The sequence below is a fragment of the Mustelus asterias genome, chromosome 5 (genome assembly GCF_964213995.1).
Source record: "Mustelus asterias chromosome 5, sMusAst1.hap1.1, whole genome shotgun sequence".
NCBI classification, from domain to species: domain Eukaryota; kingdom Metazoa; phylum Chordata; class Chondrichthyes; order Carcharhiniformes; family Triakidae; genus Mustelus; species Mustelus asterias.
This window is the reverse complement of record NC_135805.1, coordinates 45,693,172-45,720,887: the sequence shown is the minus strand read 5'-3', so window position 1 is coordinate 45,720,887 and position 27,716 is coordinate 45,693,172. Positions and strand designations below refer to the sequence as shown.

Sequence of the window (27,716 nt, the reverse complement as noted above, 5' to 3'; positions counted from 1 at the left end):
TTTCTGTTTATTGGACTGAACATTGGAGGTTGGAATCACAATCCCACTGGAACTGAACGGAAACATGCAAACAACATGGTTTGTTGTCACTTTTCTTTGAGAAGTATCATCCAAAGTGGCTATACCTGTGTGTAGGGAGAGATTGTGGAGAATTGCTGGTGGAGCTCCAGGAGTTGAATGAGTTCTGCAGAGTGTTGAGCTTGCTCAGCTGCCATAGCAATGTAACAATCAGGCTTCTGAGCAAAGCAGCTGGCTGCTTCCTTCGAGGAGAAAATGTAATACTTTTCCTGATATTTAAGAATTCCAATATTTGGATTTCCTGAAAAGAACAGATTATTTTATGACATTCTTGTAAAATATTTTATGTCCAATTATTCTGCTGCTTGATGATAACATGATATCAGTTTATGTGTGGTACTTTCTTTTTAGTCTACAACGCCCTTTTGTGTTTTTTTATTATTCATTCATGGGACATGGGCATCATTGGCTGGCCAGCATTTATTGCACATCCCTAGTTGGCCTTGGAGGGCAGTTGAGAGTCAGTCACATTGCTTGGGTCTGGAATCACATGTAGGCCGGACCAGGTAAGGACATTAGTGAACCAGATGGGTTTTTCCAACAGTGGTTTCATGATCATCAGTTGATTCTTAATTCCAGATATTTTTTATTGAATTCAAATTACACCATCTGTCATCGCGGGATTCAAACCTGGGTCCCCAGAATATTAGCTGAGTTTCTGGATTAATTGTCTAGCGGTAATACCACTCGGCCATCGCCTCCCTCTTTACATCTGGAACGACTAAAGACCCATGGTATTTCCTTGAGTGCATCGTGGCAAAATTCAGCAAGTAAAGGGAAAATGTTCCCACTGGTTGAAGGGTCGGTAACCAGAGTGCACAACTTTAAGGTGATTGACAAAAGAACTTGTGGTGATCCACTGTAACTACATGTGTATGCCTGGACACACCCATGCTGCACCTGGCCCGAGACTCCTCCCTTTCCACCTGAGACTCCTCCCTTTCCACCAGAACGAGGTATAAAGGTGATGGTTCCTCCTCCTCGCCTCAGTCTGGGCCAGGTCAGCTACAAGGGTGTGTTCCTGTTCTTTGCGAATAAAAGCCTGTTAATTCACTCACTCACTGGAGTCCTCGTATCGTGATTGATAGTGCATCAGAACTAAAGGCTACAGAAGGGACAACTTCATTTTATGCAACGAGTGGTTAGGATTCAGAAAACACTGCCCAATAGGTTGGCGGAAACAACTTCCATAGTAGCCTTAAAAGGGGAATTGAATGAATACTTGGAAGTGAAAAATAGTGGAAATATGGGAAGAGTGGGGGAGCCAGAGTAACTGGATTCTATGGAAATGTTAAATCAAGGGTAGAAATAGTAGAGAAACTCAACATCAGGGAGTTAACTTAAATATACATTATACACACAGTGGGAAGTGGGAATCTCGCCCCGCAGCTGGTTACTTGGTGTGGGCATTACGTGGTTACTTGGTTACATGCCATGGGTGGCACAGTGGTTAGCACTACTGCCTCACAGCGCCAGAGACCTGGGTTCGATTCCCGGCTTGGGTCACTGTCTGTGTGGAGTTTGCATGTTCTCCCCATGTCTGCATGGGTTTTCTCTGGGTCCTCCGGTTTCCTCCCACAGTCTGAAAGATGTGCTGGTTAAGTGCATTGACCTGAACAGGCACCAGAATGTGGCGTCTAGGGGAATTTCACAGTAAATTAATTGCAGTGTTAATGTAAGCCTTACTTGTGTCTAATAAATAAACTTTATTTTTACTTTTTTGCATTTTGTTTGAAATCAGCTTATGACAAGGAACAATAGTCACAGCTGCCCAAATACAGATATTTTTCCTTTTCTTAAAAAAAAGACAAGGGAAAATTCTAAATTAAATTTGAATGTTATTGCTGGTACCCACAAAACAATGATTTCAGCCAATGTCAGTATCATTGAGTATCAAATGGAGGTCAGGCAAAAGGAGACAAGAGAACTTCAGGAAAATCGCCTCTGACTGTCTGTCTTCACATAGCCCTTAACGTTTTGTCACAAATCATGTCCCATTTCTTGCCCATGAGTGCTGGCTCAATAAGGGCTGTGGAACGGCAGAACAGCCAAGAAAATTTCAATTCTCCTGTGATGATTTTGTGTACGATAGATTTTTTAAAAATGTTGGTACGGTATAACAGCAGTCAGCCAATTACTACTAACACCCAATGTGGCCATCACCTGAAAAACACTGGAATGAAAGATCTATTTGATCTATTTACGGGGAAGCCAATGCTTGCACGAGGAATATATTTTTGCAAAAGGAGTGTTCTCCCACGACACCTTGGAAATTGTAATGATAACGACAGCTCAAACTCCCCAACATATTGCACTCAACACATCACAAGTGCAGAAGGAGGCCATTCGGCCCATTGAGTCCGCACCAAGTCTCTGAAAGAGCATCCTACCTAGGCCCACACCCCTGCCCTAATCCCCGCAACCCCGTTCATTACCATGGCCAATCCACCTAACCTACACATATTTGGAATGTTGGAGGAAACCGGAGCACCCGGAGGAAACCCACGCAGACACAGACAGCTTAATTTATTTTGGGGGCTGGGTGTGCATTGCCCACAGTCAGACAACGGGCTACCCACCTGATCTATTTTACGTACTCCCATCAACACAACTACTGTGGGGTTTGTAATACTACCCCCAGGAGGTTACTGATAGGTGAATGCTATTATCATGCAAAGTACTATTCTACTATTTGACAAAGTAGAAAGTACTTCCCCTTTATAAGTTAAATAGATGATAGGATTATTATTGGTCAGAACAAGCTAATGGGAAATAACTATGTATTTAGCCAAGTCCTTGGGTTCCTAAGGCTTCGCAGCAAAAGGTAAAGATCATAAAATTGTGACATTTGGTAGCATAATGACACAATAGCACCATGCAGTGGTTGGATCTAAATTTGCACCCATGTGGCATGGTGGCACAGTGGTTAGCACTGCTGCCTCACAGTGCCTGGGACCTGGGTTTGATTCTGGAATTGGATGACTGTGTGGAGTTTGCACGTTCTTCCCGTATCTGCATGGGTTTCCTCCGGGTGCTCCGGTTTCCTCCAACATTCCAAAGATGTGTAGGTTAGGTGGATTAGCCATAGTAAATGCACGGGGTTGCGGGGATAGGGCAGGAGTGTGGGCCTAGGTAAGATGCTTTTTCAGAGAGTTGGTGCAGACTCAATTGGCCGAATGGCCTCCTTCTGCACTGCAGGGATTCTATGGTTCATATGGGACAGTACCATCTAAAGTTCAGGTTTAAACCAGGCAACATAGAGTTATTTTCCATCACCTTATCATTGGCAGTCATGCCTTCAAGCTGCCAATGCCTTTAATTGTGGAATTCTTTCCCGAAACCTCTCCAATCTCTTTTTTCTCCTATAAAACACATTACAAAGTTACCTGTTCACCATGCTTTCGGTCACCTGCCCTTGAAGTTAAATCTTGTCTGATAATGCTCCTGTGATGAGCCCCGGGATGGTTTACTATGTTAAAGATGCCATATAAATGCAAATTGTTGGGGTTACTACTACCATAGGTGGAGAGCTACTAATAATCAGTTATTGTGCATCACCTAACATTCACTTCATAAAAACCTGGCAGAATGAGCACTGGCTGCCTGCTTTCCTTGTCAGACATGATAGTGTGAGTGCGGACCAAGCAGAAGACTTTTCAAATTTAGCAATTTGTTGCAACTAGAAAGAGGCCTTGTATATCCTGTATACCTCTCAGGAGGAGACCATATCTTGCACCAAATGCGTAAGCACAAAATCCTCGATACTGTATAGTCGGTTGATGGTACGTTAATATGTCTTCTGGAAAGATCCAGTCCCGATTCTTGAAGTCAGATGGATTAATTCTTTCCTCTGAGCAAGAGAAACAATAGGGGGAACATTTGGTGCTACTCGTTGTAATCCTTCACCATTGAACACACAGTGTTACACAATCGCCTTATTCACATTAACAGATAACAGGACTGATGTTTCTATTCTTGCTCTGAGACAGAGGCTTGCCTGAGCACAAAGCATAAAGGAAAGTCAGGCAGAAAAGATTGTACATCTATAAGGCAACCCACTCAGTTTCCCATTCATTAATGGACAGGAAATCAGGAAGACTGCCTTATGTGCACGCGGTTCGCCCTGTACAATTTTCTTTTATGCAAAGTGCCTTTGTAATCTAATGCTCCCAAAATCTAACTTCAATAGACTTCCCCTTTTGATTTGATTTTTTGATTTATTATTGTCACATGTATTGGTATACAGTGAAAATTATTGTTTCTTGCGCGCTATACAGACAGAGCATACCGTTCAGTACATAGGGGAGAAGGAAAGGAGAGGGTGCAGAATGTGGTGTTACAGTCATAGCCAAGGTGTATAGAAAGATCAGCTTAATATAAGATAGGTCCATTCAAAAGTCTGTTGGCAGCAGGGAAGAAGCTGTTCTTGAGTCGGTTGGTACATGACCTCAGACCTTTTCCCGACGGAAGAAGGTGGAAGAGAGTATGTCCAGGATGTGTGGGGCCCTTGATTATGCTGGTTGCTTTTCCAAGGCAGTGGAAAGTGTAGACAGATGCAATGGATGGGAGGCTGGTTTGCACGATGGACTGGGCTACGTTCACAGCTATTTTTGTTTCTTGCGGTCTTGATCAGAGCAGGAGCCACACCCAAGCTGTGATACATCCAGAACGGATGCTTTCTATGGTGCATCTGTAAAAATTGGTGAGAGTCATAGAAACAATGCCAAATTTACTTAGCCTCCTGAGAAAGTAAAGGCTCATAAGTAGTCTGGGACATGGGCTGAGGGGTGGAGCAGTTGGGCGGGGAATACAACAGCTGTGCATCGTTCTTCAGTTTCTGCTTCAGTTGTGTTGACATCAGACTAATATCCACATCTGCCAATATTATGGGAGTAGTGCCAGCTGGACCAGGCATGACTTGCTGAGATCATGAGTGGGTGCCGGCGAGGGCTACAAGCCGCAGACTGAAGTGGGAGTGATACTGGTTTAGTTTCTCAGCCTCGGAGAACACTAAGTGACAAATACTGGAGCCTGAAACGGCAGAGATCTCCCCAGGCCTGAAAGAGGAAGCACAAGCATTCATGTGGCTAAGACTGGAGGCACAGCCATCTCTAGGCCTGAGGGCGAGATGAAGAAGTGAAGGAAACTAAGCTTTTAGCGGCTTTTTATTTCCACAGCAATTCTGCCCACTAACCATGGAGGTAGGGTTCCGATCATAGCTGGAGTTTTCTGGCACCTAAATGACCTTTCTTCATACATGAAGCCAGAGAGTGGGAGTTGGCAGCCTGACTGGTGGGATTTTCACAATAAAACCTGAAGTTAACCTCGCCGATATTCACACATAAATATTTTCTAGAAAATGCCAATGGTTAGCAATGAGAAATGGGAAGGATCAAGCTCACAGCAGCATCCATCTTGCAGCGCCCTGATCAATTGACTCAGCACAGACTGGAGCTCAGAGCTTGAGAGGAAAGAATAATTTTTATGCCAATGATGAAAGTGCCTTACATCATCAGGTAGATTATAGAAGATGACCACAAGTTCTGTATTTAATGCCATCTCTACATAATTCTATATATTAAGTTCTTAGGAACAATTTTACAAAATTGCAAACCCAGTGGGCAGCATGGCTGAAAATTGTGAACATGCTCCCCAGCATTTATCCATTATCTTTCTGGTTGTATCACAGCTTGGTATGGCTTCTGCTCTGCCCAAGACCGCAAGAAATTACAAAAGGTCGTGAATGTAGCCCAATCCATCACGCAAACCAGCCTCCCATCCATTAACTCTGTCTACACTTCCCGCTGCCTCAGCAAAGCAGCCAGCATAACTAAGGATCCCATGCACCCTGGACATTCTCTCTTCCACCTTCTTCCTTCGGGAAAAAGATACAAAAGTCTGAGGTCACGTACCAACCGACTCAAGAACAGCTTCTTCCCTGTTGCTGTCAGACTTTTGAATGGACTTACCTTGCATTAAGTTGATCTTTCTCCACACCCTAGCTATGGCTGTAACGCTACGTTCTGCACTCTCTCGTTTCCTCTTCTATGAACGGTATGTTTTGTCTTTGCGTGCAAGAAACAATACTTTTCACTGTATGTTAATACATGTGACAATAATAAATCAAATCAGATCAAATCAAATCCCTGATGTCCTGATAAATGCCGCTGGCTAGGGAGGCTCCCGACTCGTATTGTGCACTTGCACAACATTTACATTCAAATAAAAATTAACTTTATAGCCTGATAAAAAACATAGCCTTAAGTCTTCCTCTGACCACACCTTTGTTCAGCTTTGCTTTGCTCACTGTCCAAGCCCTAACCCTTATCCTCATCCTTTCAGCCTGGGTTGGGATATTTTCCTGTCCAGGTCCAAGTCTCAATGTTGCATGAAGGCAAGGGGTGGATCTACAGCTATTGATTCTTTCTCTCAACATTTGTGACAGCATTTTACTCTTCCTAGAAACAAGAACCCAATGCTTTTTAGACATCCACTAAGTTGTTGATGATGGTGGAGTAGATAATGTGACAAGGGCAAATTTACTAATAATACCAAAGCAAAATCAATTGCATTTAACCTTAGGTATGCTACCTTCAGGATGCCATAGCTACAGAAGGCAATGAGAGGGTCATTTTAACTCTGCAAAACTCACCAGAGCGACAACATTTCTTTCTCTGTCCGTCATACCTGATACTTCACTTAGCCTCTGCTCATCTGTTTTCACAACCACTCCCTCCAGTAAGGGCCCAATGATGCCATCTGGAAAGAGCTGTGAGTGAGATCCCAAATATGGATCTAAGTTGTTGACTAAGTTGCTGAAGACGCTGAGCAGCACCATCTCATCCTGGAAAGAGGTCCACAGGTTGGAGAGAGCAATAAAATGAGGCTGTAAAATAGGTTAAAAGACATCTACATTAGCTTCAATGTAGAGTGAAGAATTCACCATATAATGTACAACGAACATGAAAAAAATACTTAAACCCCGCCACACCATCACCTTCCCAATTGTTGAATAGGTAAATTCACTCCTCGTACAGATTTGGAAGCCTCTAAAACGTAGAAATCATTGGGTGTATTTCCAGCCACGGGCTCACTATTGGCCGCTGGTGGCAACTTCCAGTCCCAATGATGTCTATGGCGTTTTGCATAGCTCGCCCATCCCACCGCCAGGGAACCTGCCAAGGGGGGGGGGAGGGGGGGGGGGCGTTGCCTTCAACGGGACTGGAAGATCCTGTCAGTGGGAAGGGCCGGAAGGTCCCTCCCTATAGTTGTTAATATTAAGGACAAAAACCTCACCTGTTATCTGATAATCTCCTTCTCACTATTTTAAGTGGAGGTATTACCCTGTTTGTTTTAAGTAGGTTTGTGAAGCAGAATGCCATTGGGCTAGATGGAACCAGAAATTAAAAATCAATTGTGGCTCTTGACCCTGATACCAAAGTCAGTGAGCTTTTCAGGAGAGTGTTTTTACGCGGAATGTTTCTAACTAAAGCTTTTTTTGGTGCAAATTATCCAGATTCCCTCTTCTCTGACTTTTTTTTGCATGCAATTTTTCTTGATATTTTCCAATTCGACAGAGTTGTGAATAGTTGACTGTTAAAATTTTTAATGAAGTAATAATCCCGCTTTTACCCAGATCTACCATTGTAAACATTCTGGATATTAATGTTCTCCTACACCTGTCACCATTCTACACGACCAAGAGTGAGAAAGAAGAGCAATTAATCAAACTTTTTTCTCATTCTTATGTGATTCTTTGTTTTAAATGGAACACAGAACAATGCAAAATGAAGGTGCATTTTTACCAGAGCTCCACAAGATTTAAATGGAAGGAACAAACATTATAAAGCCCAACTTACATAGACTTGTGCGGTGGGTACTGCTGCCTTTGACTTTACTACATCATTCAGATCCAACATCCGTTTATTTAGTTGAAGCTGCAACATTTCTACCTGTTTAGCGCATGTGACTATTTCAGTCTGTGGAGGAAACCAGCACCACATCAAGTTAATACAGACCTGTCACCAGTCGCTAAGCAATTGTACTTTTACATGTGCACTGAACCAACAGCAAGTTGTAGTGATGGGGGGGAGGCAATAGTGTAGTGGAATTATCACTGGATTAATAATCTTCAGACCCCGCATAATGTTCCGGGGACCTGGGTTCAAATCCCACCACATTGGTAAATTGCAAAATTTGAGTTCAATAAAAATGTGGAATTTATAAACAAATGTCTAATGATAGCATCAAACCATTGTCAATTGTCGTAAAATCCCATCTGGTTCACAAATGTCCATTGGGGAAGGAAATCTGCCGTCCTTACCTGGTGCAGCCTACATGTGACTTCAGATCCACAGCAATGTGGTTGACTCTTAAATGCCCTCTGACATGGCCTAGCATGCCACTCGGCTCAAGGGCAGTTAGAGATGGACAATAATTGCTAGCCCAGTTAGTGAGGTCCACATTCCATGAATAAATGAAAAAAAAGGCGAGGATAGCCACATTCATAGCTCAGCATTGTTTACATTGATTCAGAAAGTTGATAGTGCAAAATGTGACCCTGTAGACAGTGGAAAATCCAGCATGGCAGCTGGTATTGAAGGGCAAGCAACAGCACCCTAAAAAAGAGAGGGGAGGAAGTGTTTCAAGTGAAAGGAAGCATCAATTTTGAGGAATTGGCAACATTTTTGCCATACTCACTGAAGATCAGACGTACATAAAGCAGCGGACCAAACCTGCACAGTTGTCTCTGAGTGCAGCCGAGATTCTCAAAATAGTGGAAAATGTAATCAGTAGGGATGCTCCACCATTTTCTGTGCCCAAATGATGGTGTGACCCTTATCACCAAATTACACCATGCTCGCTACCCCAATGATTGTGGCATTTTATCCTCCTTCAATCTCCTAATCTAGTTCCACCCCTCACAAAGCCATCATATTAGACTACCATTTCAGTTGCACCCCACACTCCTAACAAGGTCTTCCCCAGGTTCAAGAAAAGACTGCAGCCAGATCTTTAACTCTGGTTGGAGGCTGAAGAAGGCACATGGGGGTGGAGGGAAGAAGAGCTTTCAAAAGAGTTCTGGCGAGGAAACGGTTGAAGCATGGAATGAACACAGTCCGTGCAATAGCCCCAGGAACACACCTCACACAAACACAGCCCCTTTGAGATGGAGAGGTGGAGGAAGGAATTGTCCCCTCTATGCCCACTGGTAAATGTCAGCCAAGAAATGGGCTGCAACAGCAGGCGACTTCCAGCCACGGATAGGAGACCAGCTGACTACAGCCTAGACCCAGAATTGTTTTTCCAAAAGATACAGCAGAGAAAGGGAGGCAGAGAGAAAGGCAAAGAAAGAGAGACTGAAAATGAAACTTTGTACTGGCTTTCCATTTATATCACTGAAAAAAATGAAAGCACATGTCTTTAATTACAATAGTAATGATGTATAATAAAGATATTTTCTTACCACAATAATGCGCAGAAAGACCTCATGCTGCCTCACATTGTATAAAGCCTCCTTCAGTTTATCATGCAAGCCATCTTCCTCATAGCATTCTTCGCGACTCCTCTCCAGCCTCTCAATGATAGCTGTGTAGTGGTAGATTAGTTGCTGAGTGGCTTGTAGCTCAGACTCAACATTTTGTTTGGTTGCTGGCACAGCTTCGTTTAGAATGGCAGGCACTGCGTTTCAAAATGTATTTCAATTACACAGAAGCAATGTCTGATAGCCATAGGAAATGTTTAAAATACAGTAACAACTGGGAAGTAAGTTGCAGGCTAACCAAATACACAAAGATTAAGTTAAAAAACAAATGCAAAAGTCTTAGTGAATTACACTCAATAGGTTGAACCAATAGATTTTACAGCAACCCAGGGATTAGATCAAAACTCTGCAGTCTGGCCACATCCAGTCCTGTGTGGTGGTGGACAGGTTTTGGGGAGACAGCTAATGAGTGATGAGTTACTTGCCACAAAATCCACAGAATCTGACCTGTTCTAGGAGCCACAGTGTGTATATGGCTGGTCCAGTTCAGTTTCTGGTCAATGGTAACCCCCCGGATGTTGGTAGTGGGTGATTTGCAATGGTAATGCCTTTGAAACTTCATGGGGAGATGGTTTAGCTCTATCTTGTTGGTGATGGTCACTGATTGGCACTTGTGTGCTGTGAATGTTATTTGCCAATTATCAACCCAAGTCTAAACATTGTGCAAGTCTTGCTATGAATGGACACAACCAGTTGCAGTATCTGAAGATTGTTGAAAAGAGAGACGTGTTGCCAAAGATTTTCATCTTGCACTCATCAGGGTGAATGCCACAACACCAGATTTCAAAAGATCGGAATAATTTATATTACAGGAGAAAGGGCGTTGATTGGTTGACTCTGATTGACTGAGGCATTGCCACGGAGAAAGCAATGGGGAATAAAAGGCTCCCCAAGCTCCAGATTCAATCAGCACCCCTTTCTCTTGTAGTAAAAATTGATGGATTCATTTGAAATTTGGCATTCTTGTGTTTGTCCTGATGAGTTCAAGATGAAAAGCTTTGACAACACGTCTCTCTTTTCAGCAATGTTCAAGTTATGTCTTATCAAGTGACTGTGAGTATCTGAAGAGTTGTGAATGGTGCTGACCATTGTGCAATCATCACTATCTCCACTTCTGACCTTCTGATAGAAGGAAACTGATAGAATCAAAGAATCCCTACAGTGCAGAAGAGGCCATTCGGCCCATCAAGTATGTACTCTCTGACAGAGCATCTTACCCACCCCTGCCCTATCCCTTTAACCTCACACATTTACCATGGCTAATCCATCTAACCTGCACATCTTGGGATACTAAGGGGCAATTTAGCGTGGCCAACCCACCTAACTTGCACATTTTTGGATTGTGGGAGGAAACCAGAGCACCCGGAGGAAACCCACGCAGACACGGGGAGAATGTGCAAACTCCACACAGGCAGTCACCCAAGGCTGGAACTGAACCTGGGTCCCTGGTGCTGTGAGGCAGCAGTGCTAACCACTATGCCACCTGGGTTGGGCCTGGGACATTACCCTGAGGAACTCTGGCACTGATGTCCTGGGACCAAGGTGATTGGTTTCCAACAAACACAACCATCTTCCTTTGTGCTACGTTACAGTCACACATAAAGGAATTTCACACAGAAATTGTATGAAGCATTTATCCATTAATATTCAAAATGTGTAATTTAATGGAATATCTGTTCACTTAAAGTCAAATCTAGAAATCTAAATAAGCGGCCACGAGGTGTTTTAAAATCTTTTCTAGATTACTTACAGTCGTCCACGCCCTCGCCACCCTTCTTACAGTTCTTGTTGAATAGTCGAATGCCTGTGACAATCATACTTAGTTCATTCAACTGACGCTCCTTATCCTTTTTCGTTAAGGCCAGAAAAGTACCCAGTTCTGACTGTGGGAAGACACTTTGCAGAGCAGCTAAGATGAAGAAAACAAACAGGGAACGGCATCATGTCATGGTTAAAAATGTAAATTGGAAGTTTGGAATTGAGTCAGCCTCAGAAATGTCAGACTTGATTGTGAGTCAAGTTCCAGACTTGTCTACTAGCTCAGAGCTTCAACTTAATTGAAATATCGGTTCAATATCTCGCAATTGCTTTGACTCACTTACACTTACATTTGCAACTTTTAAATAAAGTTCTTTCAACCTACAGTTGAAGATGGAAAGCGCCCGAATTAAATATGTCTGCTAACCATGTGACATTATATTCATACCACATGGCCAGGAGGAATTCACCACTTGTACATTTGTACAGACATAAAAACATTTGTTTTATTTAATAAAATGTAAAGAACAAATTTTAGTAACCAATCTTATATGGAAAATAAACCATCGAAGAAATATCAGCCCATCCTTCCAAACAACATCCTAACACAAAACAGGAATCACAACATGCATTTATTGCCCTGTTGTTTTTTTCAATCTGTGGGTCAGATTTCGGGCATTAATCTCATTGCACTTCACTCCTCCCTGCCTCAGTTCAGTCAGGATACAGTATCTGGATTAAGGGTTATCCCTCCTGTTTGCACCTGGTGCTTTTGTGGGCACCCTAAGGTTCCATACCCAGGATTCTTTTTCTTAGCTACATGTTACCCCTCGATCACATTGTCTATAGGTATGGAGTCAAATATGCACATATGCTGACCACATTCAGCTCTATTCCTCCAACCTCCTGCTTGACTTCAGGATCAGCATGGAGTAGAGCCATTGGACATGTGAACAGGCATCCAGTCACGAATAAGCAAGAACTTGCTCCAATTTGGTGTCAGCATCAAATCGTTCCATTCAACGCCCATCAAAGTCTCCAAACTTTAGCTCATCCCGATCTTTAATTGTTTGCTTGGGCTGAACCCAGCAGCGTGCAACCTTAGTGTCCTACATTGCCTCGAGCTGAGCTCCAAAGCTAATCTCAGTCATCTCCAGGCTCACAGGGTCATACCGATGTAAAGTTACTCACCTCCATCTTAGACAAGTCCCAAATCCTAACTCACCCGCCCGCACCGATGTTGAAATCCCTCCACTGTCTTTCATCACCTCCAGGTTTGAGTACTCCAATATTTTCCTCATCATCTTGGCCAAATTCCACAACTGTATGAATAATTAAAGTTCTTCCTATCCTACACTAAATATGACCATTTTATCATTTCCATCCATTGGCTCCACATCCCTCAGTGCTTCGATATAAAATCCTTAGCTTTACCTTAAGTGCTGCAAAGGCCTCACTTTCCCTTCTCGCTTCAATCTCTTCCAGCCCTCTACAGCAGTTCACAGAATCCATTCTTTTGACCCTGGCTTCTCCTGCACCCTTCCATCCTCTTCCTTTGCTTCTAATGCCTTTACCTGTCTTGATCCAAACTTTGGGATGCTCTCCTTAAAGTTTTCTGCCTGGCTATCTTTCTCAATCCTTTCAGAATGTAGTACTTTGACCATTGCTTCCAGTCACCTCCCTCAACACGTGGTGCAGTGTCACTTTTCACTTCCAACAAATAGAAAGTATACTGTTTTTGTTTTGGGTGTTATATGCGAATGTGTGAGGAGAAACAAAATCACCTACCAGTTGCCTCTCTCACTACACTTATTTCAGTCGGAGAGCCAAGGCCCGAGTGGAGCAGCATGTAGCTGACAATTTTACGGTAAAGACATTCCAATTCATCGCGTGTCCTTGCACGGCTATCTGTGATTTCTCTGCATACGGGGGCCAGTCTAGATTCCAAGACGCAGCGATGCTCAGCGAGGAATTCCGCTATATGGTGAGGTAACGGAACCAGCAAAATATCAATTCATAGTTCCATAATACATAGAAATCATACATACAATGAGAACGGTAATGCCATTCCCCCGCCTTCTCCCCAGAACTCTGCACATTCTTACATAAGTGTCAAATTCCCTTTTGAATGCTTCAGCTAAACCTGTCTCTACCTCACTCTCAGGCAGTGCATTCCAGACCCTAATCACTCACTTTGTGAACAAATGTTTCCTCATATTGCTTTTGCTTCTTTAGCCAATTATTTTCAATCTGTGCTCTCTCGTTCTTGATGCTTTCACAAGTGGGCACAGTTTCTCCCTATCTACTCTGTCCTCATGACCTTGAATACCTCGGTCAAATCTCCCCTCAGTCTTCTCTTCTTCAGGGAAAACAATCCAAACTTCTCCAATGTATCTTCATAACTGAAGCTCCTCATCGCTGGAACCATTTTTAAAACAAGTGATATGGGCAGGTCAACGTATACACTCACTAAGGTGGAGAGAATCCTGGCTCACCAGCATATAGAGAAAAGCACTACAAAGCCCAAGGGAAAATAGTCTTCTTGTTCACCGATAGCCATCTATTCTAATTTAAAACAGATTTCTTCGGAAAGATAATTAGGGAAACTGACCTCTACTTGTGTAATTCATATCAAAGTAAACTTGCATCTTAATTGTGTCAAGAGATGGCCGTTGTGGTTCCAGCAATCTGTCCACACAGGTCTAGAAAATAAACATCGGTGGTCTTGTTAGAAAGCAACCAAAATAAAGATCAGACTGAAATATTGATTTGGACAGCAAATCGCAGCTGCTTTTTGATATGGGCTCCATGCGACCAAGATGGCAGGAACATGCAATGGAAAACTGACCCTTTGAACTCAAAGTCAGTTATACTTATTCCTCCTGATGGCAGAAACTGTGTATTTCTTGACCAGCTAATATACGGACATTCAGATAACTATCCAATTGCTATTTGAAAGCTACACTGAATCTGCCTCCATCACTCCCTTCAGCACTGCATTCCAGATTCTAACCACACACTGCGTGAAACATTTTTTCCTCACAGCGCTAATGGTCCTTTTGCCCTGAATTGGTGTCCTCTGCTTCTCCACCTTTCCACCAAGTGGGAACTGTTTCTCCCTATCTAGTCTGTCTATACCCCTCAGATCTTGAACATCTCAATCAAATTTCCTCTCAACCTATGAAAGCAACCTCAGCCTCTCCAATCTATCCACAAAGCCAAAGTTCCTCATCCCTGGAACCATTCCCATAAATCTTTTCTGCACCCTTTCCAATGTCTTCACATCTTTCCTAAAGTGCAGTGCCCAGAATTGGACACAATGGTCAGCATTTTCCCAGCCCGCTGCATGATTGGGGCTGGCCTGGGGGATGGGGGAACAGTGGTGGTGGTCCTGACGAGGTCGGGTAGGCTGGCGATTGGGAGGGGGAGGGTTGGCAAACAATCGGGAGGCCGGCGATCGGGAGGCCGCCTGCGTGATCTCCCCACTGACAGATTGGCACATGCGCAATGGCCCGCTCAGCACGTTGATGCCAGCCTCTCGGCCGGGATTGGGCCCCGCCCTTCCCCTTTCCAGCGTGAATCTCTCTGAGGCACTCTGCGATGCACAGGGTGCCAGAGATTCATTGAACTAAGTACGCCCAAAAAACGGGTGGAAAAATCTCTCATTTTCCCACCCATTGGGCACTTAGATTTTCTTTGGGAGAACCCCAGTCAATACTTCAGTTGTTGCCAAAGCAAGTGTATAATAAAGGTTTGCCATAACTCCCTTGCTTTTGTACTCCATAGGTAGGCTGTTCTGGCCTTTCCTGCCGTGGGTTCCCCAGCGGCAGAGGGTGCGAACAACGGGAAACCCCATTGACAGTGGCTGGATTGGAAGATCCCACCACAATCCCACCATAAGCCTCGATTTATAAAAGTCCAGTATCCTGTGCGCCTTTTCAACCACTTGCTCAACTTGCCTTGCCATCTTACGCGCATATACCCCAAGCCTCTCTTTTTCTGTACTCCCTTTAGATTTGTATCCTTTATTTTATATTTCCTGGGATGGCAGGACTGTCACATGAGGAGACACTAAATAGGTTAGGATTATCTTCATTGGAGCTTAGAAGCATGACAGGGGATCTCATAGACTATTTTCTAAATGGGGAAATGCTTAGGAAATCAGAAAAGCAAAGGGGCTTGGGAGTTCTTGTTCAAGATTCTCTTAAAGTTAACATGCAGGTTCAGCCGGCAGTTAGGAAGGCAAATGCAATGTTAGCGTTCATGTCGAGAGGGCTAGAATACAAGAGCAGGGATGTACCTCTGAGGCTGTATAAGGCTCTGGTCAGACCCCATTTGGAGTATTGTGAGCAGTTTTGGGCCCCATATCTAAGGAAGGATGTGCTGGTCTTGGAAAGGGTCCAAGGAGGTTCACAAGAATGATCCCTGGAATAAAGAGCTTGTCATATGAGGAATGCTTGAGGACTCTGGGTCTGTACTCGTGGAGTTTAGAAGGATGAAGGGGGATCTTATTGAAACTTACAGGATACTGCAAGGCCTGGATAGAGTGGACATGGAGATGATGTTTCTACTAGTAGGAAAAACTAGAACCAGAGGGCACAACCTCAGGCTAAAGGGACAATCCTTTAAAACAGAGATGAGGAGGAATTTCTTCAGCCAGAGAGTGGTGAATCTGTGGAACTCTTTGCTGCAGAAGGCTGTGGAGGCCAGGTCATTGCGTGTCTTTAAGACAGAGATAGATGCGTTCTTGATTAATAAGGGGATCAGGGGTTATGGGGAAAAGGCAGGAGAATGGGGATGAAAAATATATCAGCCATGATTGAATGGCAGAGCAGACTCAATGGGCCGAGTGGCCTAATTCTGCTCCTATGTCTTATGGTCTTATGATCTTATAGGATCTTATAGAATTCTAACAGGATTAGGCAGGGTAGATTCAGAAAGAAAGTTCCCAATGGTGGGGGAGTCCAGAACTAGGGCTCATAGTTTGAGGATAAGGGGTAAACCTCTGAGGACTGAGGTGAGGAGAAATTTCTTTACCCAAAGGGTGGTGAATGTGTGGAATTCACTACCACAGAAAGTAGTTGAGGCCAAAACGTTGTGTGATTTCAAGAAGAAATTAGATATAGCTCTTGGGCTAAAGGAATCAAGGGATATGGGCGGAAGCAGGATCAGGATATTGAATTTGATGATCAGCCATGATCATAACGAATGGTGGAGGCCGAATGGCCGATTCCTGCTTCTATTTTCTACGTATATTTCTATATATATCTGTCATAAACATTTTTCTGCATCATCTTTCTCTCCTTCAGTTTTGTCATCTGGCTTTGGTTGCCCTACCATTCACTTCACAAATCATCTCCTCTTTAGAGGCAGCCCACTGTTCATTAGTTTTTCTTTGACTACAATTTACTCAGACCAAATCCATTCTCACCCCACTGAAATTGGTCCTCCTGCACTTAATTATACTTACTCCATTAAAAGGGCTAGTTTTTTGTCCTATTCCATAGCTAACCTACACTTTATGATCCTTGATCCATCAAATCACAATGACTTGTGTAATCTTCAACGTTCATCATGAATACCCATTGCAAACAAGGGCACATTGTGCAGTAACAACTCTAAATATTCCTTCACTCGTGCCCTTAAATTAATCCTTCCATATAATATGGCTAAGTGATGGATATACTTGCAATCACACCCACAATGGACTTCTCAGTGACCTACTGGAATTAACATGTCATCCCTCTGGTCTGAATTTCTCACCTCTTGTACTATGTCAGCAAGAGGAGACCTACTTAGGAGGGTAGTATGGATCTGGAGGATTTGAAAAGGCTGCTTCCTGACTGCTTCACAAATGCTGTCTTTTTTGTTGGTCTAGGGCGGCACGGTGGCACAGTGGTTAGCACTGCTGCCTCACGGCGCCAGGGACCCAGGTTCAAATCCCGGCTTGGGTCACTGTCTGTGTGGAGTTTGCACGTTCTTCCCGTGTCTGCGTGGGTTTCCTCCGGGTGCTCCGGTTTCCTCCCGCACTCTGAAAGACATGCTGGTTCGGTGCTATGGCCATGCTAAATTCTCCCTCAGTGTACCCGAACAGGCACCGGAGTGTGGCGACTGGGGGATTTTCACAGTAAGTTCATTGCAGTGTTAATATAAGCCTACTTGTGACACTAATAATAAATAAACTTTAATAAATAGTCAATCAGGGAGCAGTCTGCAGAGCCAGGCATTTTAAACACTGAAACAGAAAAACTAGAAGGACAATTATAACCAAATCTGCTTTATACGCTGTGGGAATTTACTCTTCAGTGACTTGGAGTTGACCACAACTTGCTGTCCCTTTTCATGCCTGGCAGGTTAAGTCAGACACCATAAATGAGTCTCACTGTGTATTCCTTTCAAAGACCTACACAGAGCACTTGTGAATCTATGACCCCGGGTGGCATAGTTAACTTATAACTCATGGGACACCTTTATATTTTTCACAATTTCGAAAAAAGGTTACAGCAATTACATTTCTCAACCATAATTCCTCCCCCTCCTTTTTTAAAAGATTCATATGTTTAGAATACTTTCTCCTCTCCCACTGGCTTGGTTGGTATAATCTTTTTGTTGCGCTATACTGCACAGTATACACCAAGCCAGTTCCATTCCAAGTGTGCGTTCTGTTAATTGAACTTAATACAGGCAATAGTTGAGATGCCTAAAATTGGCCTTATTGTGGTCCCACTTATTAGTGACTATCTAGTGACCTCTGCTGGACCTGGAATGCATGTCAACAATGGGAAAGCACAATATAGTTGGGATCAGCAGTGATATCTCCTTCAATTGAACAGATCACCTCCGGTCACTGCTTAAATTCACATGCAAAATTGTGACATTTGAATGATGTGTGAAGGAGACGGGAATGTAACACAGCATGAGTTACTGCATTCAGTGGGATGGGAGGAGAAGAAAAATAAAACCAAAGTGGACAAAATAGGGATCCTTGTTTAGTCTTCAGACAGGCAACGTTCACATGTCAATAGTTACCATGATGAGCTTGCGAACATCAGTCTTTGTGAGGGTTCTGTCCACATTGAACTCATATCTTGGATCCAGAACAACAGCTTTAACCTGTTTGGAAAAAAAAATTGTATAACTTTAAGGCATTTTCCATTCTGCATCTTATTTACATATAAGGCGTTCCTGTATCTTAGCTTCTAAAGAATCAGAGGATGTTTTATAAAACAATATAAGTCAGAATTCTGAAAAAACACTGTGGTGAACCATAGATGGTTACCTCTATGGGTACTTGTACATATGTTACTCTTGTTACTGTTGGGGTTAGGGTTGGGGTGTTCCACCTGTTAGCATTGTTCTGTGGTACACTCCGTTTGGCTCCGCCTTCTTACAGGAGTATAAAGGTCACTGCTACTTCCTAGTAGCCCTTAGTCTGGGATAGTATTGTTAAGCAGTATGCTCTATTCTTGTTGTGAATAAAAGCCTTTATTCCCGGGTACGTCCTAGCCTCCCAAGTGAATTAATCACGCATCAAACACCTGTGGAAAATGCCATTATCAAGGTTTAATTTAGTTTAGTTTGGTTTATTTATTAGTGTCACAAGTAGGCTTACATTAACACTGCAATGAAGTTACTGTGAAAATCCCCTAGTCACCACACTCCAGCACCTGTTTGGGTACACTGAGGGAGAATTTAGCATGGCCATTGCAGCTAACCTAAATGTTTGGGCGCGATCTTACCAGCTCGCCGTGCCGGTTGGTCGGCATGGCGAGCCAGGAAGATTGTGTGTGAGGACAAAAATCCGATTCACGCCAGGTGCAAACCGGTTTGGCATCTTCCCCGTGAAAATGGCTTGGCGCCTAGAAAGGGCTTGAATCCTATTTGCATAATAACGCCTTCATTTGAATGGCATTAGCACATTTGGCACAGCTGCTTCTGGCCTCACGGTTCCTTCTAGCCTCATCGGTGAGATGTCACACCAGCGAGAATTACTACTGCACTGCAATAGTAGGGACCAGGTTCCATGGCCACGCCAGGGGAATTGCAGGCCATCGGTGGTTGGGAGCATAGCCAGACAGTGCCTATTAATGTCAGCCTGGCAGTGCCCACCTGGCACCCTGGCAGTGCCTGGTTGAGCACCATAACTGTGCCAGGGGCAGTGCCAAGGGGGTGGGGCCTGAATGGGGGTGGGGCCTGAGTATGGATGGGGCAATGAGGGAGGGTATGCATGATGATGGGAGGCTTATGCAGGGGGGAGGTATGCAAATGCTGGGGAGAACTTTGCTTGGGGTGATATGCGGAGGGGAGCTCTGCATGTGGGTGTGGGGGGGGGGGGTAGATGGGGGACTATGCAAGGAGGGGTGGAGGGGGAGGGCCGCAGAGTCTTGATGGGGGGGGGGAGGCATATTGGAGGGGTCTGCCAGCAGACTTGTCGGGAGGATTCTGATGCCCCGAAGCCGGTGACCCATGTTGTTGAAGGTGGGGGTGTGGTGACACTGTAAGATGCAAGATGATGAGGTGGGGTGGGGTGGTGTCTGATGAGCAGGGGCGGGGGGGGGGGGGGGGGGTAGAGGTGGTCTCCCAATTCACTGGGAGATTGGGCACCCTACTCAATGGTGCCCGAGCGCTCTACAGTCGCTTTCTCCAGTGTCTTAGGCTCTGCCCCCCACAACTTGCCAGAGCAAATCTTCCAATTATGAAAAAACCTGACACTGTGAGAAGATTGCAATACCATACTCACCCAAAAGAGCAGTGTGGAACACTCCCATTTTCAGACTTTTATGACACTTTAGAATTTTTTTGGAAAGATTTTGCCCAAACTTCAATGCTCCCGGCGCACAGCTTTGCCTTATCCTTCGGAATTCCAGAGCATTCCCGTAACTTTATTCTACAAATACACACACTGGGTACTTGGTTTCAAAACTGCAACTGCTGAAGATAGTAAATGTTCCAGCTTGTTTGCCAACGGACAGAGGGATGGGAAGGCCCTGGCTTCAACCTGAACCCAATCTCAGCAAATGTGCTCACACTCAGCCCAACTATTAATCTCAGCTCCCCCCTCTGGAAAGTCTGGGCTGTGTTCTCACTGCTCATCTCTATCCTCTCTTCACCATGGGTAAGTGAAAGTGAGGACCAGACCTGACTCACAGATCTATTCATATGTTTACTGGCAGGGAAGTGCTTCGGGGAAGTGCTGTGTGAATGCAAGTTATTGCATGTCACACTTTGTGCCAACTGAATAAGGGGGTGGGGGAGAAGAGGGAGTGGTTCATACATCAGCCTCAATATTCACCGAACTTCTCCATAGCATGTGTGAGCGAGAGAGAGAGTGTGTGTGTGAGAATCTCCATCCTCGTTCGCGGCTGGGATTCTCTGGTGCTGGCAGAGGTGGAGGAGTTAGATAAAACCCAGACCAATTATGGGAAAAAATAAAACCCCTATCTAGAAAGAGTGCAGAAAAGATTTACTAGGATGCTACCGGGACTTGATGGTTTGAGTTATAAGGGGAGGCTGGATAGGACTTTTTTCTCTGGAGAATAGGAGGCTTAGGGGTGATCTATTAGAGGTCTACAAAATAATTAGGGGCATGGATAAGGTAGATAGGCAACATCTTTCCCAAACGTAGAGGCGTCTAAAACTAGAGGGCATAGGTTTAAGATGAGAGGTGAGAGATACAAAAAGGTCCAGACAGGCATTTCTTTCACTCAGAGGGTGGTGAGTGTCTGGAACAAACTGCCAGAGGTAGTAGTAGAGGCGGGTACAATTTTGTCTTTTAAAAAGCATTTAGACAGTTACATGGGTAAGATGGGTACAGAGGGATATGGGCCAAATGTGGGCAATTAGGACTAGCTTAGTGGTAAAAGCTGGGCGGCATGGACCAGTTGGGCCGAAGGGCCTGTTTCCATGCTGTAAACCTCCATGACTTTATGACTCTATCAACCAAAATATTTAAATTATTTCAAACCTGTGCACCAAAGACAAACGTAACAATTTCCAGCAAAGCTTCATCGAAAGAACATTCGTCACTCAGACAAAAACAGCACATTGGAGTCTGATTGCGAGCCTGGCCAGTAAAAGTATTTGGTTCATTTTGCATTTTCAATGATATTTTAGTGAACTTTGTACCATGCATTTTGCTCTATGGTTTGCCAGTTTGGCATACTTGCTCCATTTCCTGTCACCAATTTCTTGATTGCTGCTGTTGTTAAATTCACACCTTGCAAGCTGTTTAGCAGGATTGCTTGGGGGGGTGGTGGCGGGTGGCGGGGGGGCGGGGGGAGGTGGCGGGTGGAGTTCAAGCATGTTGCATGAGGAGAAGGAGTACATAAAGCACCTATAAATAGAGGTAGTTACAGTAGCTGTGTTAGCGCCTCCCTGCTGGTCCCGCTGGGAATATCATCACTTTTGGAGTGGAGTAATGATGGCTAAAGCGACTGGCCGAGAAGTGATACCAGGCGTAACTGCATCTCTATCCCGAGTAAGAGAGCAATTATGAACAGGCGGTTGGGACTAGACACTTAAATTCATTCATGTGCAAAAAGATTGTCCTTCCCCAAGACTAGTTCTATTAGCTGTGTGAATTTTCCCACTTCTATAAAACAGTGAGTCATGCCTTCCAGCAGGTATCACCTGGATATCATCTCAGTGGGCATCGAGAGATGATATCTAAATGACAGGCCGAGGAATTATAGCGGGTTTACTGTGCTCCCCTATGATCACTACTACCAGGAGACTGCCAGCAATGACTGTAGTATCATTGAAGTAGGGAGACGTCCTTGTGACTGGACAAAAGCTACGTAGCCATGGTGATCTTGCCGTTCTAAGCTACAGTGAATTGTTCCCAACTGGTGGTCCCGCAGGGGATGATGAGGACCACAACCCTGACAGTCGGAATACGACTGGCCAAGAATAACCAAACACATTCCTGGGCCGTAAAACCCATGTTTTCAAAAAAATAAAGCACAAAAGAACATTTAGCATACGCCATCTGTTCCGGGGATAGCTGGTGAAGTACATTCGACCATCGAAAGGATGTTCATCATGCTTATCAGGCTGCAGGAGCCGGGACCTCGAACCCCATGATCGGTCAACGAGGGAAGTCAATGATCATAAAACCAGTGCCTGGAGTGAAGAAGTGAATGGTCGTAGGTGTCACGCGTCGTTCATGGAGATTACTACACTGGTCGAAGAGGACAAGGAGAAGGCTCACGGGAGCCTAGGGACTTTACTTCTGAAACCAATGTCTACTGAGCTCCAAAGGATTGGGCAAGGCCAGACGCCAAGCAGTACTCTTCCCGGGTTGTGCGAGTAGGGTATCGTGCATAGCTGTAAATATTGTCGGATTTGTTGTGCTGCCTCTTGTACTGTTGTATTTTTGCTATTAACAACATCATGAGTCAGGTGATATTTTTATGGATAAACATCTCCGGAACTCGAGCAAAAGCTGACCTTATCTGGCTCCATTTTCAGTGGCGTGACATTCTGCTTGGTTGTAAACTATGGTCGAGGCCGTATCGAATCTCAAGATCAACCCCCTGTTTCTGCCGTAGGCCTTCCGGCTGGGGACCATCAAGTGGATGTCATTCAGATTCCGTTCTGTAATGCGTGGCAATTCATCGACGAGGGATGTAAAGACTCGGACAAGGCACTCAAGGGAGTGGTTCAAAATAGCTGAGCTGAAGCAATGCTGCAAACTTCTGACTGATGTGAGGTCCACAAAGGGTAGTGGGTGTCTGGAATTCGCTGCCTGAGTTGGTGGCGGAGGCAGAGACCCTAAACTCTTTTAAAAAGTACCTGGATCAGCACTTTAAGTGCTATAAGCTCCAGGGCTATGGGCCGGGTGCAAGAAGGTGGGATTAGAAAAGGCATCTGGGTGTCCTTGGCCTGGCATGGACACGATGGGCCGAATGGCCTCCTTCTGTGCTGTAACTTTTGAATGGTTCTATGGTTAATAGGCCTCTCCAAGCATATATTAATATGTGAGAATGGACCAGTCACCATGTGCAAGCTGACAAGAGTTGCACCATCTGCTGCCAGATGACTGGCAGACATCCAGAACAGGGCCGGCTATTGTTATGGCAACAAAAATTAAAATCGCACAAAGTTTCTAAGGTACTGAAGTCTTCTGATTCACTCCAAGAAACATCTGCCACGTCAGATATACTCAATAATGCAAACACACATCAAACAAGTGACATGTACACAGTTTACAAAGGGGACACTTCATCTTCCCTGTGAACTGGAGTCAATCCTCCTCCATCAAGTCTGTCTGATCCTTTCCCGCACAGGGGCCTCCAGCATCACTCTTCAACTTCAAACAGTTTTGCCCACACTTCCCTTCAGGCTAGTCTGGGCAATTACTCAGCCTTTCAGTCACCAGTACGAATTATCCTACATTTTAAACCCCACCCTTCCCCACCACACACCCGTGCAACAAGCCAAGCCCTCAGACAAATGATGGGGGCCAAGGCGCAGCTAGAGGTGTTGCGAAATACAACATAAAGATGGGACAATTCAATCTTTCCCGCTGCCTCGGAAATGCAGCCATTATAATCAAGGACCTCACTCACGCACCCCGGACATACTCTCTTCCACCTTCTTCCATCGGGAAAAAGATACAAAAGTTTGAAAGCAGGTACCAACCTCAAGAAAAGCTCCTTCCCTGCTGCCATCAGACTTTTGAATAGTCCAATCACATATTAAGCTGATTTTTCTCCTCATCCTATTGGTAACTGCAACACAATATTCTGCACCCTCTCGTTTCCTCCTCTTCATATACTCTACAAACAGTATGTTTTGTCTGTATAGCGCGCAAGAATCAATACTTTTCACTTGTATCCCAATACATGTGATAATAATAAAACAAATCAATTCCATTCAATTCTATCCCATTGTTTATTTGTCCTCTACATTTCACTTTAAGATGTACAGGAAGCACTGTACAAGTGCGAGCTAATGTAACGTACCATAGATTGATAGGATTGGAATTCTCACACAGCACTCCCGATATATTTTTAGGCAGAGAAAATGTGACTCTTCTTGGGCTATCATGTGTAGAGGAGAATGAAAAGATAGAAGGGGGGGGGGGTGAGAGATAGGGGGAAGAAGAGTAGGGGACACAAGAGTAATTGAAAGGAGGGGGGGAAAGAAGAGAGGACGGAAAGAGGGAGAGAGGAAGATAGAAAAGGAAAAGGGCAAGAGGTGGAAGAGAGGGGGCAGAAGCGAGAAAGGGCGAGAGAAGCTGAGATGGGAGAGGGGGTGTAAGATTGAAAGAAGGGGTGCAAGAAAGAGAGAGAGAGAAACCTGTAAGAGGGAGACAGATGGCAGAAGAGGGAGAGACTTGGCAGAAAAAGAAAAGGGGGGGGGCAGAAGAGGGTGGGAGGGAGAGAACGTGACAGAGGGTATGGAAAAAGGAGATGGGGCAGAAGAGAAGGTGAGGGGGCAGAGAAGAGAATGAGAGGGGGGATGGAAGACAGAGAGACAGCTAACAGATTCTCCGATTAGAGATAGATTAGTCTTAGGCGTGAAAGACTCCTCAATGAGAGCAAGTCTACTGAAAGATGATAAACTGAGGTTAAAGAAACCGATATTCATGTGCTGAAATACAGTTGTGAAACGTCAACTAGAACCTATGTATGGCAGAGCAGACCAGGCGAGACAGTCCAAGATATGCAGTTACACTTAAAACATAGGTACAAACAAACAGCAGGATTAGGCTATTTGACTCCTCAAGCCTGCTCCACTACTCAACAAGACCAAGTGTAAATCTGCATCCCATCAACCCCCAGCAACCTTTCACCCCCTTGCTTACCAAGAATCTAACCATCTCTGCCTTAAAATATTCAAAGACTCAGCTTCCACGACCTTTTCGGTATGTGTGGTTTGCAGTATCAAACAGATATAGTAATGTGTTTATGTTGTAGCGCACATTGAAAATAATAAATCTCTGTGAACTATAAATATATAGAATGATTGTGTACATTGATTTTTATGCTTCCGAGATACATATATATATATATATGCGTTTTTGGGGATGCAGTCCCTGAGCAAAGCATTACCGTTTACTTACGTGCCTATAAAAAAATGAATTGACATGGATAGGGAATGATGAATGTGAATGTTGCCTTAATACAAAGTTAAGATGTAGGGTGAAAGTAACGGATGTGTCCAATAAAACAACTCGGATCAAGGGGAGAAAACACATCTGTGGCACTACTTTTGCTCCTGGCCGCAGCCAGCTCCATTGCTCGCTGTGATGTAGGGGGAGCAACAGAACATGCAGGACACTGGCAGCAAACACAGCCTTTGACAAACACTTTGGTGCATTGTGGCTAATTGTCATACTCCCGTGACCTCTGATATCATTTTATATCAATAAAAGTTTAGGGCAGTAGTCATTCTGCACATAGGACAACGTACATAATTCACCCAGCCCTGGGTGTTCCTCCTCATACAGCAGGATTACATGGCGAGACATTGCCAGCTGTGCCCTTTTCTGGCTGTGGTAGAGGGCAGGAGGGCTATGTGATCTTAGCAGATGTTTTATCTGCTCTTTAATGCTTGTTCTAAATCAACGGATCGTTGGTGAGGGTGCCCAAGGAGCACTACATGCACCGAAGCTGTTAGCCTCCTTTTCCCTCAGCGGTCACACTGAGGCAGATTGTGAGCTTTGCCGGGAATGGGAGCACCCACTCCCAATGCAATGCCAGGCTTTAGCAGCCGCTGACTGCACTGCTACAGCGTGACGCTGCGCCAGGTATGCAAACAGAAGGATTATATTCTCTTTGGATAAGTAAGTTTTATTTATTCTTATCCCAAACAACCTTGCATTATGAGCCAGCTGCTGGCACAAAACTGTGTTGGGAGCTCCAGAGCTAAGTTTTTTTTAAATTGGACTAATGCTAAAAAGCTATACGCAGACAGCCTGGAGGGCTGCTGGCTGCCTTCACTTTCATTGCTGTTGTCGCAAACAATATACAAACCTTGTTACAATGAAGGCTAAATCAAAATATGTCCAAAAAAACACACCCGAATGAATCAACCGATCTCACTGCACTCACCATGAATGCTACAAGTGTCTCAGAGATGGAGTGTCCCCTATCAGCGCACTCCTGGGCTATTTCCCGAATGATATTCTTTATCACACATTCAGCCTGGCTATAAGCCATCCTGCAGCTTTCAAACAAAAGCACAAGAGAAGTTTAAGGTAATGGAGGACACACATTAATTGTTGATACCAGTCTGCTTAATCAAACTTTTCACTACCTGCTTTATAAACAGACCCTGGCTAATGAACTCCCTGAATTCACAATGTTTCCAACTCTCGGCCCGGTAACTCCTGCTGTTGTTTAATGCAACTATTCCGTTACCATGGGGACATACACCGACTGACCACCCTGATTGGACCGCGTCAATTCTCCCGACGTTCTTAATGCAGAACGTCACCGCAACTCACCAATGAGGGATGCCATTTAAATATGGTGCCTTCTCCTACCCCCTATCCCTCTCCCTTCCCCCATTCCTATCCCTTCCCCTATCTCTATCCCTATCCTTATCCCCTTTCGCTTTCCCCTTCCCCTGGTGCTGTGTAACGAATGGTGCACTAAGGGATTAACACCTTTGGCTAAGATCAAGTGTCAGATCAAGCCCAAGATAAGGTGCAAACGCCTGATTTTGTCAGCTTGGATCGTGTTTGTGTCTCGTATGGGGATCTTGAATTGGATTCAATTTGAATTTGGTTTTTGGAGCAAGCAAGGCATGGATTTGGGTCCACCAAGTCCATTCTAAGCATTGGCCTTGTAACTTTTAACTTTTTAAAAATTAACACAGCTAAAGAGATCTCCAGTGAGCGCCAATGGCAAAGTGTCCACAATGGTTAGCGAACTGGCAGTTTTTAAAAAAGGCAACTGGCCTACAGTGCTTTGAACTGTCTGCCTGCAACTTTTCAGAATTAGTTAATTCAAAAAAAATGATAGCCTGGAGCTCAGAACATAGCTGTGTGCCAAGAGCTGGCTGAATGAAGGATGTGGAAAACCTAGCTCGCAGCTTCAAGAGCTGCAGATGGGGGAGTCACCAGGGCGCCTTTTGGTTGCTGACATAATGTAGACGTTACATATGCCGGCTGTGCCCCTTTCTGGCTGTGGAAGAAGACAGGAGGGCTATGTGATCTTAGCAGATGTTTTTTAACATAGAACATAGAACATAGAAAGCCACAGCACAAACAGGCCCTTCGGCCCACAAGTTGCGCCGATCACATCCCCACCTCTAGGCCTATCTATAGCCCTCAATCCCATTAAATCCCATGTACTCCTCCAGAAGTCTCTTAAAAGACCCCAAC

The 27,716-nt window shown here is 44.4% G+C and overlaps 1 protein-coding gene across 1 annotated transcript in view; it reads right to left on the bottom strand.

The window, feature by feature from the left end:
* The window catches only part of cfap206 (cilia and flagella associated protein 206), a 33,633-nt gene extending 7,086 nt beyond the window's left edge, over positions 1-26,547 (bottom strand). The window contains exons 1-10 of the mRNA XM_078213541.1: positions 26,440-26,547; positions 18,410-18,493; positions 13,992-14,082; positions 13,169-13,357; positions 11,373-11,531; positions 9,545-9,759; positions 7,938-8,057; positions 6,766-6,964; positions 3,788-3,928; positions 126-319 (exon numbers count right to left, since the gene is read on the bottom strand). Coding sequence (XP_078069667.1) covers positions 126-319; positions 3,788-3,928; positions 6,766-6,964; positions 7,938-8,057; positions 9,545-9,759; positions 11,373-11,531; positions 13,169-13,357; positions 13,992-14,082; positions 18,410-18,493; positions 26,440-26,547 — 1,500 coding nt within the window. The remainder of the gene's footprint in view (positions 1-125; positions 320-3,787; positions 3,929-6,765; positions 6,965-7,937; positions 8,058-9,544; positions 9,760-11,372; positions 11,532-13,168; positions 13,358-13,991; positions 14,083-18,409; positions 18,494-26,439) is intronic.
* Positions 26,548-27,716: the final 1,169 nt, after the last annotated feature.